Source organism: Eublepharis macularius, chromosome 1 (genome assembly GCF_028583425.1).
Source record: "Eublepharis macularius isolate TG4126 chromosome 1, MPM_Emac_v1.0, whole genome shotgun sequence".
Taxonomy (NCBI): domain Eukaryota; kingdom Metazoa; phylum Chordata; class Lepidosauria; order Squamata; family Eublepharidae; genus Eublepharis; species Eublepharis macularius.
In genome coordinates, this window is record NC_072790.1 from 189,853,880 (window position 1) to 189,867,165 (window position 13,286).

Consider the following 13,286-nt stretch of genomic DNA (forward strand, 5'->3'; position numbering starts at 1 on the left):
CTGTAAACTAAATATGAGCAATCAGTGTGATGCGGTGGCAAAAAAGGCAAACTCAGTCTTGGGTTGTGTCAAAAGGGCCATTGCATGGAAATCGCAGGAGGTCATAGCCCCTCTCTATACTGCCTTGGTCAGGCCGCTCCTGGAGTATTGTGTGCAGTTCTGGAGGCCTCACTTCAAAAAGGATGTGGACAAAATCGAGAGGGTGCAGTGGAGAGCAACGAGAATGATCAGGGGTCTGGAGACTGAGCCTTACGAGGAAAGGCTGAAGACCTTGGGAATGTTTAGTTTGGAGAAAAGGAGATTGAGTGGGGACATGATTGCTCTCTTTAAATATTTGAAAGGCTGTCATTTGGAGGAGGGCAAGGAGCTGTTCCATTTGGCAGCAGAGGATAGGACTCGAAGCAACAGGCTTAAATTTCATGGAGAAAGGTACCAGCTGGATATTAGGAAAAACTTTTTCACGGTCAGAGTAGTTCAAAGGTGGAATCAGCTGCCTAGGGAGGTGGTGATCTCCCCTTCACTAGCAGTTTTCAAGAAGAGGCTGGATGAATATTTGCCAGGGATGCTTTAGGCTCATCCTGCATTGGGAGGGGGTTGGACTAGAAGGTCAGTATGGCCCCTTCCATCTCTGTGATTCTGTAAAACTGGCAGGTGGATTCCTACTCAGCCATTAAGCCCACTTGATACCCTAGTCTTTCCTCTTAGCCCGAACAGCTTCATAAGATTATGGTGATGATACACTGGGAATTATTGTGATGATACACATGCTGTCCTGAGTTTCTTCAGAAAGGCATATATTCAGTATTAACATACAGTATCACGAAATCTAAAGTCATGTTGTCTTACACTCAAATCAAATGTTTGAAAGTTCAGGTTACAGTAGAGTGTACATAAAGAACAATAGTTGGGTGTTGAGGCAGCATGGTGGAGGGATTCATTTCTCTTATGGCAGTTCTTCTGTACCTTGCTTTTCACAGGTGAAAAGAAGGAATGTGGCCCATAAGAATGAAATACCTAATTGCATGAATAAAACTTGGCATGGTGGACATGTCTTCTTCCAGCAACTCCTCTCCTGGAGAACAGCCAATAAGAACTGGATGGAATGCTGAGGCTAGAGACAGTTGGAATTGGTTAAGACAGTTAGTGAGAAAGAGAGAGGCCTAGTGGCTGAGAACCAATAGCTGGCTGTTGAGGCCTGTTAATGTATATTATAAAACTTCACTGTTATAAGATCATGGGTTATATGTGCACTTCTTAACACACACACCAAGACATACATATGTATGTTTAATTCACTCCTTTGTTATACAACTTGTAAATAAAAGTGATTCTTGTTTCTGATTAACCTTGGCTGGTTTGAAGTTGTGGGCTGAGGGGAACCCTCCCACACACACACACACATCAAGAATTCTGGTCATGACTAATGGACCTGAATAATTAAATGGTGGCAGTGTATTGAGGGAGTAAATACTGAGTTCCTTTTCCCCAATAGCCCTGGATGGTACCTGGGTGAGGGTCAGTGAATGTAAGGAGATGGCTACCTGTCTGATGGAACCTCTAGGAAGAGGAAATAAGGGACCCAATGTGAATTTGGGTCACGGCTCTCTACCTGATAAATAGAAGTTCGACAAGTGGCATGTTGTGACTTCCCTTAACTGCCTGTGAAGCCCCAAAACAGTATAGGGAGGTTTATGATGGGTGGCAGTGTGTAAGGAAGTTAACTTGGGTATTTAAAAATTATAAACTGCTACATTGGCTCAGCAAAACAAACCTAAAAACTCTACTTGTGAAACACACAGCTGAGTTGGAATGGTCTTATCATCCTGTAAATGAGGATGCCCCATCTTGGATACACACCTTAACATGGTGAGGGGTTGCCAAAATACAATCTAAATAACATTCCTGGAGAATGTAAAGACCATGTAAAGCACAGATTTTCAATACTAAGTTTAATTGATCATGAACCAGAAGAACTATGTGCTGGAACCAGAGATACTATCAAGGAAGAATGTGCAAAGACTATTTCTGTAGCCAAAAGAAAGGAGAAGCCTAAATGGATGACTGAGAAATCTCTTAAAATTGCTAGACAAGAAGCAAAAGCAAACGGTGATAGAAGTAGAGTCAGAATTCTAAATACAGTTTTTTAGAGACTTGCTCACAGAGACAAAGAAATCTACTATAATAACATCAAAAAAGGAAGAACAAGAGATCAGTTCCGCAAGATCTGAGAAATCAAAGGGAAATTCAAGCCACAGCTCGGGATGCTGAAAGATAAACAGATCTGATCAGGAAAAATAAAAGAAAGATGGAAACAATACACTGAAGAACTATACAGAAGAGATGGAAGGATGACAGATACCTTTGAAGGTTTTGATGAAGAACCAGAAATCTTAGAAAGAGAAGTAAAACCTGCACTCAAAGCAATTGGGAGAAAAAAAGCACCTGGAGTAGATGGAATGCTAATAGAACAATTTCAAGCTATAGAAACTGAGTCCATCAAAATCATAACTAAAATTTGTCAACAAATATGGAAAACAAAACAATGGCCCACAGACTGCAAACACTCAGTCTACATTCTGATTCCAAATAACAACAACAACAACATTTGATCCATATACCGCCCTTCAGGACAAGTTAATGCCCACTCAGAGCAGTTTACAAAGTATACCATTATTATCCTCACAACAAAACACCCTGTGAGGTGGGTGGGGCTGAGAGAGCTCCTAGAAGCTATGACTGACCCAAGGTCACCCAGCTGGCTTCAAGTGGAGGAGTGGGGAATCAAACCCGGTTCTCCAGGTCAGACTCCTGTGCTCTTAACAACTATACCAAACTGGCTGTCAAAAAAAGAGGGTACCAAAGAGTGCAGCAACTATCAGACTATCATGTTAATTTCACATGCAAGCAAAGAGATGATAAAATTCTAAACCAAAGACTCTTACCATATATGGAACAAGAAATGCTGGATGTTCAAGCTGGATTCAGAAAAGGAAGAGGCACCAAAGATCACATTGCAAATTTACTATGGCTAATGGAACATACCAGGGAATTTCAGAAGAAAATCAGCCTGTGTTTTATAGATTATAGCAAAGCTTTCGACTGTGTGGATCATGAAAAGCTTTGGAGAGTCTTAAAAGAAATGGGGGTGCCACAACATCTGATTGTTTTGATGCACAACCTGTACTCTGGACAAGAGGCTATTGTTAGGACAGAATATGGGGAAACAGAACAGTTTCCAGTTGGCAAAGGTGTCAGACAAGAATGCATATTATCATTCCACTTGTTCAGCCTCTATACAGAGCATATCATAAGGAAAGATGGATTAGATTAAGAAGAAAGTGGACATAAAATTTGTGGAAGGAACATTAACTTTTGAGGCATTCAGTCAGTCAGTCAGTCAGTCAGTTAGTTAGTTAGTTAGTTATATGCAGATGACACCACATTACTGGCAGAAAATAGTGAAGACTTGAAATGACTAGTGATGAAAGTTAAAGGAAAAATTGCCAAAGCAGGATTACAGCTGAATATCAAGAAGAAAAAAGTAATTACTATTGATGAATTAAACCATTTAAAGTTGACAATGAGGAAATTGAAATGGTCCAAGATTTTCTATTCCTTGGCTAAATCATCGACCAAAAGGGAGACTGCAACCAAGAAATCAGAAAAAGATTGAGACTTGGAAGAGCAGCTGTGAGGGAACTAGAAAACATCCTTAAAGATAAGGATATCTCTCTGGGGACCAAGACCAACATAATCCAAACGATTATATTCGCCATTACTAAGTATGGATGGGAATGTTGGCCAGTGAAGAAAACTGACAGGAAGAAAATTGATTAATTTGAAATGTGGTGCTGGAGGAAAGTTTTGCAGATACCATGGATGCCCAAAAAGTCAAATAAGTGGGTTCTAGATCAAAGCCTGAATTCTCCCTAGTAGCTAAAATGAGAAAACTGAGGCTATTTTACTTTGGTCACATCATGAGACGACAAGACTCTCTGGAAAAGTCAATAATGCTAGTAAAAGTAGAAGGCAGTAGGAAAAGTGGAAAACCTAAAACAATATGGCTTGACTCAATAAAAGAAGCAGCGTCCCCCAGTTTGCCAGATCTGAGCAAGTCTGTTAATGATAGGGTGTTTTGGAGGTCTTTCATTTATGGGGTTGCTATAGGTCGGAGGTGACTTAACAGCACATAAAACACACACAAGCAGGAAAGTTGAGTAAAAGCTGTTTAGCAGGATGCTGGTTACCCAGGGGAGACTGTTCTTTAACTATGTGAAGAGCTTTAAAGGTAAGAATCTGCATCTTAACTAAAGCTGGAAATGAGTTACCAATTGTGCTCTTTCAACACAGATGCTATTAGATTCATACTGGCATGTACCAGACAATAGACAGGCTGCTACATTTTACACTTTCTGAGGTTTACGAGATGTCTTCAAGGGCCACATAGACTGTGTTACTGTAGTGCAGTCTCAGGTTTACAGGAGTGTGGAGCAGCAAGGCTAGATCAGCTTCCATCAATTTATATAGGGCATCTACTGGCACGCTCTATGGAAAAAGGATTGTTGCCACCACACTTGCCCCATCCTTTACATTACAGTTGATAAAGAACCATATATGCAAGGGGGAGTCAACTGATATCGACTAATACAGTCAGCTTCCTCCATCCTAAGCTTGGGCAAGATAGCTAGGTTTATGATGTCCTCTGAAAAGTCATATATTGCAAATATCACATTGCTTACAAACTGGACATTGCAGAACATCAAGATTGTATCAGAAGGAATGACTGAGAGCATCTTCACTCATCTTTTTTCTTTTTTTTATTGTACTGATGTATGCATTATATCCACATACAATCTATACTTCATGTACATATACATATAGAATAAATTTAACTATCCATACATCCAATACAGACTTGTTTCCCCCCTTTTCTCCCCCTCCCCCCACAAAAGGAACAACCACAAGAATCACCTACTTTATATCTTTAACCATGAGCACACTCTCTGGAGTTTCGTTAATATGATTTGGTTGGTCTCTCCTCCTCTGACCCATCATATATATCTAGACCATTTCTTCCTTATCATTAACGTCTTATTTTCCCATGTCTTATCCTGTTTTAGTATCGATAGAATGTCTGATTGGATCCATTCATATAAATACCAATTCCATCTTTCCAAAGTCCATTTAGAGGCATCTTTCCATCCATACGCTATTACAGCATGGGCAGCTATAATCATGGATTTAACAAGTGCTGCCTGTTTTCCTGTACTTTATTATTCCCCCAGATGCCCATAAATAGGATCTCCCCATTTAAATTTATCTCAGCATCGCAAAGCTCCTTCACCTTTCCCAATATCACTTGCCAGAAGACTGTTACTTTAGAGCATTCCCACCATAAGTGAGCATAGTAGCCTTTTATTCTATTACAATGCCAACATTCCGACTTCATTCTCTTGATCATATAGGATAATTGGGAGGGAATCCTATACCATTTCAATATTACTTTCATCTCCAGTTCTTTAAATTTTTCCATTTTTATTACCCTTATATCTTTCATTAATTTATCTATCTTCTGATCTGTTAATTTTAACTCTTTCATTCAGATTTTATCAACCTGATCATATATTCTCTATCCTTATTCATTAAATTATATAATTTCCTTGTTATACCCTTCTTATTGACATCCTTTATACTATATAATTTTTCAAATGGGTGCATCTTCACTCATATGCCTTTAAGTGGACCAGAGTAGAAAAGGAGCAAGCACTACATCACCCTGCTTGTTTCTCCTTCCACTCTCAGACCTCCCTGATCGAATGCATCACTTCAGTATTCTGAGACTTGTAGCAATAATTGGCCAAAATCTACTTATGCTACAGAATAACAACATTCCAGATATTCAATGTAACAACTCTCACCGACAGACCTCAACAACTCCCCACCACTCCAGCTGCTGTTCTGCTTGAAAAGCTCATAAAGAACTGTCCTCAAAAACCAGAGGGGTGGTGCTGATTATATTTTTAATTTCGGTTAGTAGCCTTTCACTTAGATTGCCTAAGACAACGAAATTTTGTATCCTACAGATGACATATGCCATCCATATGTCATCTAACAATGGCAAACTCAGAATTCAGGATGATTGGAGTATTTCCAGCAGATTTGTACATGCGTGTTAATCATTTGATGTCTTATCCTTTTCATCAATTTCACATATCTTTCATTAATTTCAACCAATTGTATGAAATTTGTCCATTGATTAAGTATTGTGTTTCTGTTTGTATTGGGAGATACAAAAGTTCTGTTTGGGGAAATTAATCTCTGATGGCTGATTTACAAATGTAAGTGAATCTGAAGAACTGAACATGAGATGTGAAAATTAGGAAATATAATTTAAATGTTGTGCCTCTGATCCAGTGACATACAGAGATCCCATACATGCAAGAAACCACGAAATCAAAAATGTGGCTTCTGTTCAAGTGTAATTATCATGCAATTTTGTCTGTTTTACAACAGGATTGTTTAACACCTATGCACCTTTGAAGTACAACATATTACTAAATCCTGGCAGTATCTCACCACTTGTAAAATCAGTTGGGCAGCCCAATTTTTCTCTTTTGAATGGTCTGGACCCATACACGCAATATGAGATAAGGATACAAGCCTGCCAGAATGGTAAGACGTTAAGTAATTCTCTTTTGTGATCAGCAGACACTGCAGTTTTGCAAAATAGATTCTGTTCAGCAAAACAGATAACATCTTATTTCAAAATTGAAGTGAAATGTTTACCTAGTAAAAGCAAAGCCTGGCACTGAGTGGTGCATTTTACATTTCTTCATATTATATCATGAATATTTTAAGAGAAAATTTAAAACGTTAGCATTTGGGGGACCATACTTCTTTTTATCAAATGCATTATGAAAAAGCATAAAACGGAGTTAGTTTTTTCAGATGTCCTAGAAACACACATAGGATGAAATCCATGCCATGACTGATGTTACATTAGCAATTTATCTCTTTCTATTATTATTTATATAAAAGCCAGGCAATATTGTTCTCTTTCTTAGTTTTACAAAGAATATATGAAACTTATTCTAAAGGAAACTGTTAATAAGGTATATGTGACTTACACTAGTGTAAGCCCATAAGAACTATTGCTACTGAATTTCAGGACCCTGACCTATTGGAAATTATAGGGGGAACAGCACTGATCCTGTTGGGGGAGCAATTAAAACAGTACAGAGTGATTTAGAAAGCTTGGGCTATTATTCCAGTTGTGTTCTCTCCAGAATTTTTCTGCTGTATCTTTTTATCTCCTTCAGTTTTTGTCTTAATGCTAAAAACCTATGCCAAGAGATCAGAGTATTAATTTAGTATATTGCTTCATAGACAAGAATTTGAGACTATAAAAATAAGACAATAATATATACTTCATCTGTATAAATGGAGCACATAAATTGCGACGTCGCGCAAAACTCGCACGAGAAAACGCGATATTTTGCGTTTTCCCCGCAACATGGCGCGATGTTGCGGGTGCAGGTAAGCCATCTGGAAACGGCCCTGCAGTAAGAAATATATGTTGGTTGATGGGCATTATTTTTCATTGTTTGCAGATAAATCAATTCATGAAGCAATATTTTGTTTTCTTCCAGTTGGCTGTGGAGTGGGTGAACGAGCATATGCAAGGACTGCTGAAGCACCCCCTAAGGAATTGAGTCCACCTGTAGTTACAGCCACTGGATCAGCATCTATTGAGGTTAAATGGATACCACCTAAGAAATCCAATGGAATAATCAAAAACTACTTTGTTTACAGGTACCTCTTATTGTATGTTCATTTTTCTTGCCAGGTTCAAGCACATATTCCTTATTCAGTCAATTGTAGCCAGATAGTTGAGAATTCAGCTAGGGTCCATGAATGTTTTCATCCTTTTTTCACATGGGTAGGCTAGATAGCATGAGAGATAGATGGCCAGTATGTCTCTGATGGCCATTCCTGAAGGGCAGTGTTAGCAGAGGGCTTGTTTATGGCAGAAGTTCCAGTTGGAAATACCAGTTGGAAGTTCCAGGAAATATCTTCCTGGAAATAGCTAGGTGGCCACTGTGGAAAACAGGACGCTTATGTATATGGACCCTTAATCCAATCCAATAGTACTCATGTTTTGAAGGTGTAACCGGTTGTAAGGACCAGTGTGGACAGTGTATTTATACGTTTTCCTAGCCACGTGGAACCTTGCTCATGCAGCTATCATTGTAGCGTCAGGAAAACAGCAAAAGAAGCATATAAATTGGATCTCATTCAACTTTACTGCAATAAGTAGGGGAAGAGAGTCTTTGCACATTAGCCTAAGAACTAGAATCAAAGGAACAGCAAATTGGCTTCTAAATGTGTCCTGGCCCTTTTATAGCTCTCTCTTGCCATAGAAATTTTCTGTATTGGGGTATGCAATCCAGGTTTGGGATTCAGGAAAAAAGTCAGATTTTTGCCAATCAGGCTTTCCATAATCAAATCAGAGAACCCCAGATCCAATCCGGGAACTGGGATCCAAACCCCTCCTCCACAAGGTAAATCCAGGTATATCTAGGAAACATTGCTTCAGCCTCAGGCTGGCTTCTTCCAGGGCTTCTCTCATATTTTTTCCAAGAGGAGGGAGTGAGGCAGAAGCAGAAGGAGGAAGAGTGAGGCAGCAAGGGGGTACTGAGTGGCCAATCTGTGCAGGAGCCCTTCTGTCTGCCTGGCTTCTGTGAATGACACTGGTTTAGTTGGACTAAGTTGCAACAGTGCCCTTTTCTTCAGGATGGTTTGACTGGAATTCAATGTTTTGACATGATTCTCTGGTTTAATGTTGGTCCCCTTGCTCCACTTTGGCTCCAGGGGGATTCCATCCATGCCTTTGCTTCACTTTGGTTTGAGTGGAATTTGACATGATTCTGATGTTTGATGTTGATCATTGTCCCCTTACTTGCTTTTGTTCTGGGGGGGATTCCATTCCCTTGCTTCAGTTTGGTTCTGTTGGGCTTTCTGTGTATTATGCTTGCATTTGGAAGTGTGCCTTGGCCATGGCAGCTTTGCCTCAGTGTGATTTTGCAGTGGGAATCAGTTTTGACTTTTTTTGTTCAGGGGCCCATAGGATTGGTCCCTGGGGTCCAATCTTCCTGAAACTTGAGTGGAGGGAGGTCCTTAGAGCACAGTCAGGAGTAGGTCCCCTGCAAATTTGGTGGAGTTTGCTTGAAAAATGACTCCCCAGCCCCCCCTAAAAGCTCCCAGAAAGGTTTATCCATAAAAATAATGGTCAAATAAATCTGGGATTCTCTGGTCTTGCTGAACTAGATTAGAGAATCTTTACCCAGATTTCAAGATCTCTCTCTCTCTCTCTCTCTCTCTCTCTCTCTCTCTCTCTCTCTCTCTGTTTCCCTGAAACCCATATTTGGATTTCCCAGATATGTTTTTGGTGCACTCCCCTACTCTTTAGCCATCTGCAGAAACTGCTTATGAAGCTCAGATGCCTTTCTTGTGTGACATACAATACAGTGCAAGATATTCCATCCAGAATCAAAATCACATCTGTGGATCAAAGTATTTTAGATACTTTGATTCACTTCTTTGGATCCCTGACACCTATATTGTATTGTGCTTATGTCAATAATACTGTCCTTAGATGCTGACCTAATATGAGATTTTCAGTTATTTAAAGAATAAAGACTAAGTTATCAATTCAGATGGGATTAGAACCTTACACAGGGGGTGGCTATGTACTGAGAAGAAGATCCAAAGAGTAGAGGATCTAATGGAATGAGAAACCAGAGACAAGGAGGCTTGTCAAGAAACTGACTATGCCTAGCTTTGGTTCAGGCTTCTCAGCTAAGTTAGAAGCAAAAGGAAGCTTTCCCTGTGCAGTCAGGATGACACTACAAATTCCCAGATAGATAAGGGAGTGAGACAGAACCAGTCAAAGGTGTAAGATCAGAGAGTTTCAAGGATAGAACATTGAAGGGAGTTTTCCCACCTGCATTCCATTTCATTAATGCATAGCACTCTGGGAGTGGAGTGATTTGCTCACTTCTCTGAGAATATGCTGACAGCAGTGGCGTCATCACGGGATGAGCCATTCACTGATTGGTCAAGCCACATGAACCTTCCTTCTAGTTTTATCCTTTCTATGGATCAGATCCTGGCTAGGGATCAGACCTTTGTCCATGGATGCTATTCTTGCCAAGATGGTTGCAGGTAGAAGCCTTTACCTGTATACCATCTTGTCTCTGTTCTCTGGACAGAGTTGAAGCTCCACCTGGATTTTTGAGACCTATAGCTGAAAGGTAATATCTGCTTTAGGACTGAACGCTAGCTTAGTTATTTAGCTTGTTATTATTTTCTTCCCCTGTTTTGCCCACTTCTATGATTTGTATTTTCTTGCACTTCTTTTAATAATTAATTAATAATGAATGATAAAATAATAATTAATTAAAGTGTATTAATTATATCTTTGTGGAATTATTTGGATTTGCAACACTTCAATCTGAATCCAGCACCTTGGCCAATTTGCCATAGCTGCCCAAAAAATTGCTTTGTGCAATTCAGCCTGCAAAGTGTCCTACCATGCAGGGCTGACTTCTATTTTGCTTCACTCCTGGTAGGACTTGGGATTTGCTTCTTGGTCTCAAGTTGAGGGTTAGTCAAAGAGGCTGGTGGTGGCATTGCTACTCTGGAAGTGAGGGTTCACTTTTCAGCTTTGGTTGTTTTGTTTCTGACTTGCATATGAAAACAATCTTTTGGGACAGTGAGGTTTTCCACAAGGCTGTAGGGAAAGTATAGGCAGATTTCACAATGGGAATCTTTGCCAGTGATCTGAGATGATCTGACATCTAGGTGACTATAGAGTCAGCGATATTATGAGTTCCTACTCTTCAAAAGGGGACAGGGAGCAGATTCTATCTCCTTCCACTGAAGCAAAGAATCCCGCCCCCAACTTCCTAGACAACTGTATAATTTTTACTTTCGCCAGAAAGCATCAGCTTGTCCTTTGTCTTTACGAAAGGACTCATGAATGCCCAGCAGTCTCCAGACCCCAGTTTGAGAAGCACTGGTCGTCCAAGATGTGGCTTCACTCTGCTGGTTTTGTAAATAAAGCTGATGATTACAGCTGCAATTTCAACTGCAGCAATAGAAAGTGAAAACAGGAAATATAATGCAGAAAGTGGAAAATGCTGTAAATTGAATTTGACAGCATTTGATGGCATTTGATTATTCTAGTCACAGCCAAACAATGATATAAAGAGTAATATGAAACAGAATGTGTTACTGCCTAGCAGACTCAAAAGCAATAAACCTTCCTCCAATGTGACACAATCACTTCACAATCATAATTGTAGCCTGTTTGATACCTCTGAGTACAGCAGAAGGGCACTGACTGACATAGATACATTTTGTTTTTTATTTAAAGTGAAATGAAAATGGCGCACTGGGGCTCCAGATACAATCGTTATATTCACCTACATAGGCATGAATCACTTGGCAGTTATTTCAGCTGAAGTTTAAATGTGCTTAGACAACAACAATATCACATCTTTTTCAGATAGCTGTGAAAAAATCAGAAATTTGTAAGGACAGAAATGGGATGTAAGCATGCAGGGTTTTTTTTTTTTTCATGAGAAACTCATGCCTAGCCTTATAGTGTTATAGCAACAAGCTTGCAGTATTTCTAGAGGATATTATGGTATGTAATTTCGTTTTCATCATTTGCTGCCATTGTCTTGCTGTCGTTTGTACACCAAGTTAAATTTATTTAACCCTCAAGTGAGTAAGACAGCTTTTCATTAAAACTGAATGATGTATTTTGCAAGGATTTAGACCATCATATCAGCTATCCTCTCTGAGGATTTCCCCCCCCCGCCCTTCCCTCCCAAATCTTTGCTTAGGAAATCCAAATTCTTTACTGGAATAAAATCAGAAAAATAGATAAAAATAAATGTATTTCCTTGATTTGTTTTTTTCCCCATTTGGAGTGTTTGATTTCTATAGAACTGAGTGGTGGAAGTTGTCAGATACACTTTAATCCTAAAAACAGTTTCCTGGGAGTAAGTCTCATTGAGGAGACTTGAGCAGGATTTTGAGCAGACCTTCCTAGGTTTTCTCTGTCATTAATGGGTGAAAAGCTGGAATTAAATACAGTTTAAGCAATTAGTTTACAGGGAGTGTTGGCCACAGTGCAGAAGGCCTACCTCAAATGGAAAGAACCATTATCAAGAATTTTTAAAGTTTTTAAAATTTGAGCAAAAGTTTGCATAGCCACAGCCCTTCAGTTTCCAGAGTTAACACCTAAAATGTTTGGGCTATTTCATGGCTATGATACTACCTATGTAGCTTATCAACCATCATAAATTGACCATCATACTTGACCATCATAAATTGAGTGAAACCAGTATATGCAGTTTCAACAGCAGTTCCCAGTTCCCGAGAAATGTCATCTTTCTCTTGTGTTTCTCTCTGGGTGGGAGAAAAGTTTCCACTTAAAAGAGCAGTGTAATTCTAAATCTTCAGTCTTTTGAAATAATTAGATACTATTCAGCCAATTCTACTCAAAGTTTATTCACACGTGAGGATATTGTCTCCTTGGAACACTACATGGGACCATTTACCTAGCTGTAAGTTTCTTTCATTAAATAGTCAGTAGTAATAAGATCTAAACACTGTAACCAGTCTACATTGTTCAGCTTTGCTTATGGAAGAGCTCACAGTTGGTGGCAACTTTGATCTATCAGCACAAAGAAATTGTTTATCACAGATTTTCCACATTGCTAAACACTAATTTGTGAATTCAACAAATAGCTATGGTGGTTAATTGAAATGCTGTGCAATGCAAACCAAACTAGCAAGTAGAGGTGGGCACGGACTGAAAAACAGACCAAAATTTTACACAGACTGGGTCAGTATGACATTCGCAACCTGGCTGGTTATGTGGCATGCCTTTTTTCACAGACGAGATGAACATTGGTGGGCCCATCGGTCCGTTGGTCCGTGAAACTGGACATCCCGGTGCCGAGCAATCAATTCTCTAGGCAACATAGGGTGACGCCTGCAGACCTTGTGTGGCCTTTAGAACATACCAAACTTAGCCCTGAAAATCTTGATAGGCAGCTCTAGCCACCAGCCAAAGAACTCCCATTATTCTCTATGAGAACAAGCAGTATATATACCACCCAGAGCTGAGCCGTGGTTTCACTTTCCAGTTGGTTACCAGCTCAGAGGAAATGCTTGTTGCAGAAGTTTTTTTCCGGATTGCACCAGAGGGA

At 39.6% G+C, this 13,286-nt stretch overlaps 1 protein-coding gene across 1 annotated transcript in view; it reads left to right on the top strand.

Moving 5' to 3' along the window:
* Positions 1–13,286, top strand: part of USH2A (usherin) — an 843,391-nt gene that overhangs the window by 698,652 nt on the left and 131,453 nt on the right. The window contains exons 58-59 of the mRNA XM_054970549.1: positions 6,514–6,672; positions 7,650–7,812. Coding sequence (XP_054826524.1) covers positions 6,514–6,672; positions 7,650–7,812 — 322 coding nt within the window. The remainder of the gene's footprint in view (positions 1–6,513; positions 6,673–7,649; positions 7,813–13,286) is intronic.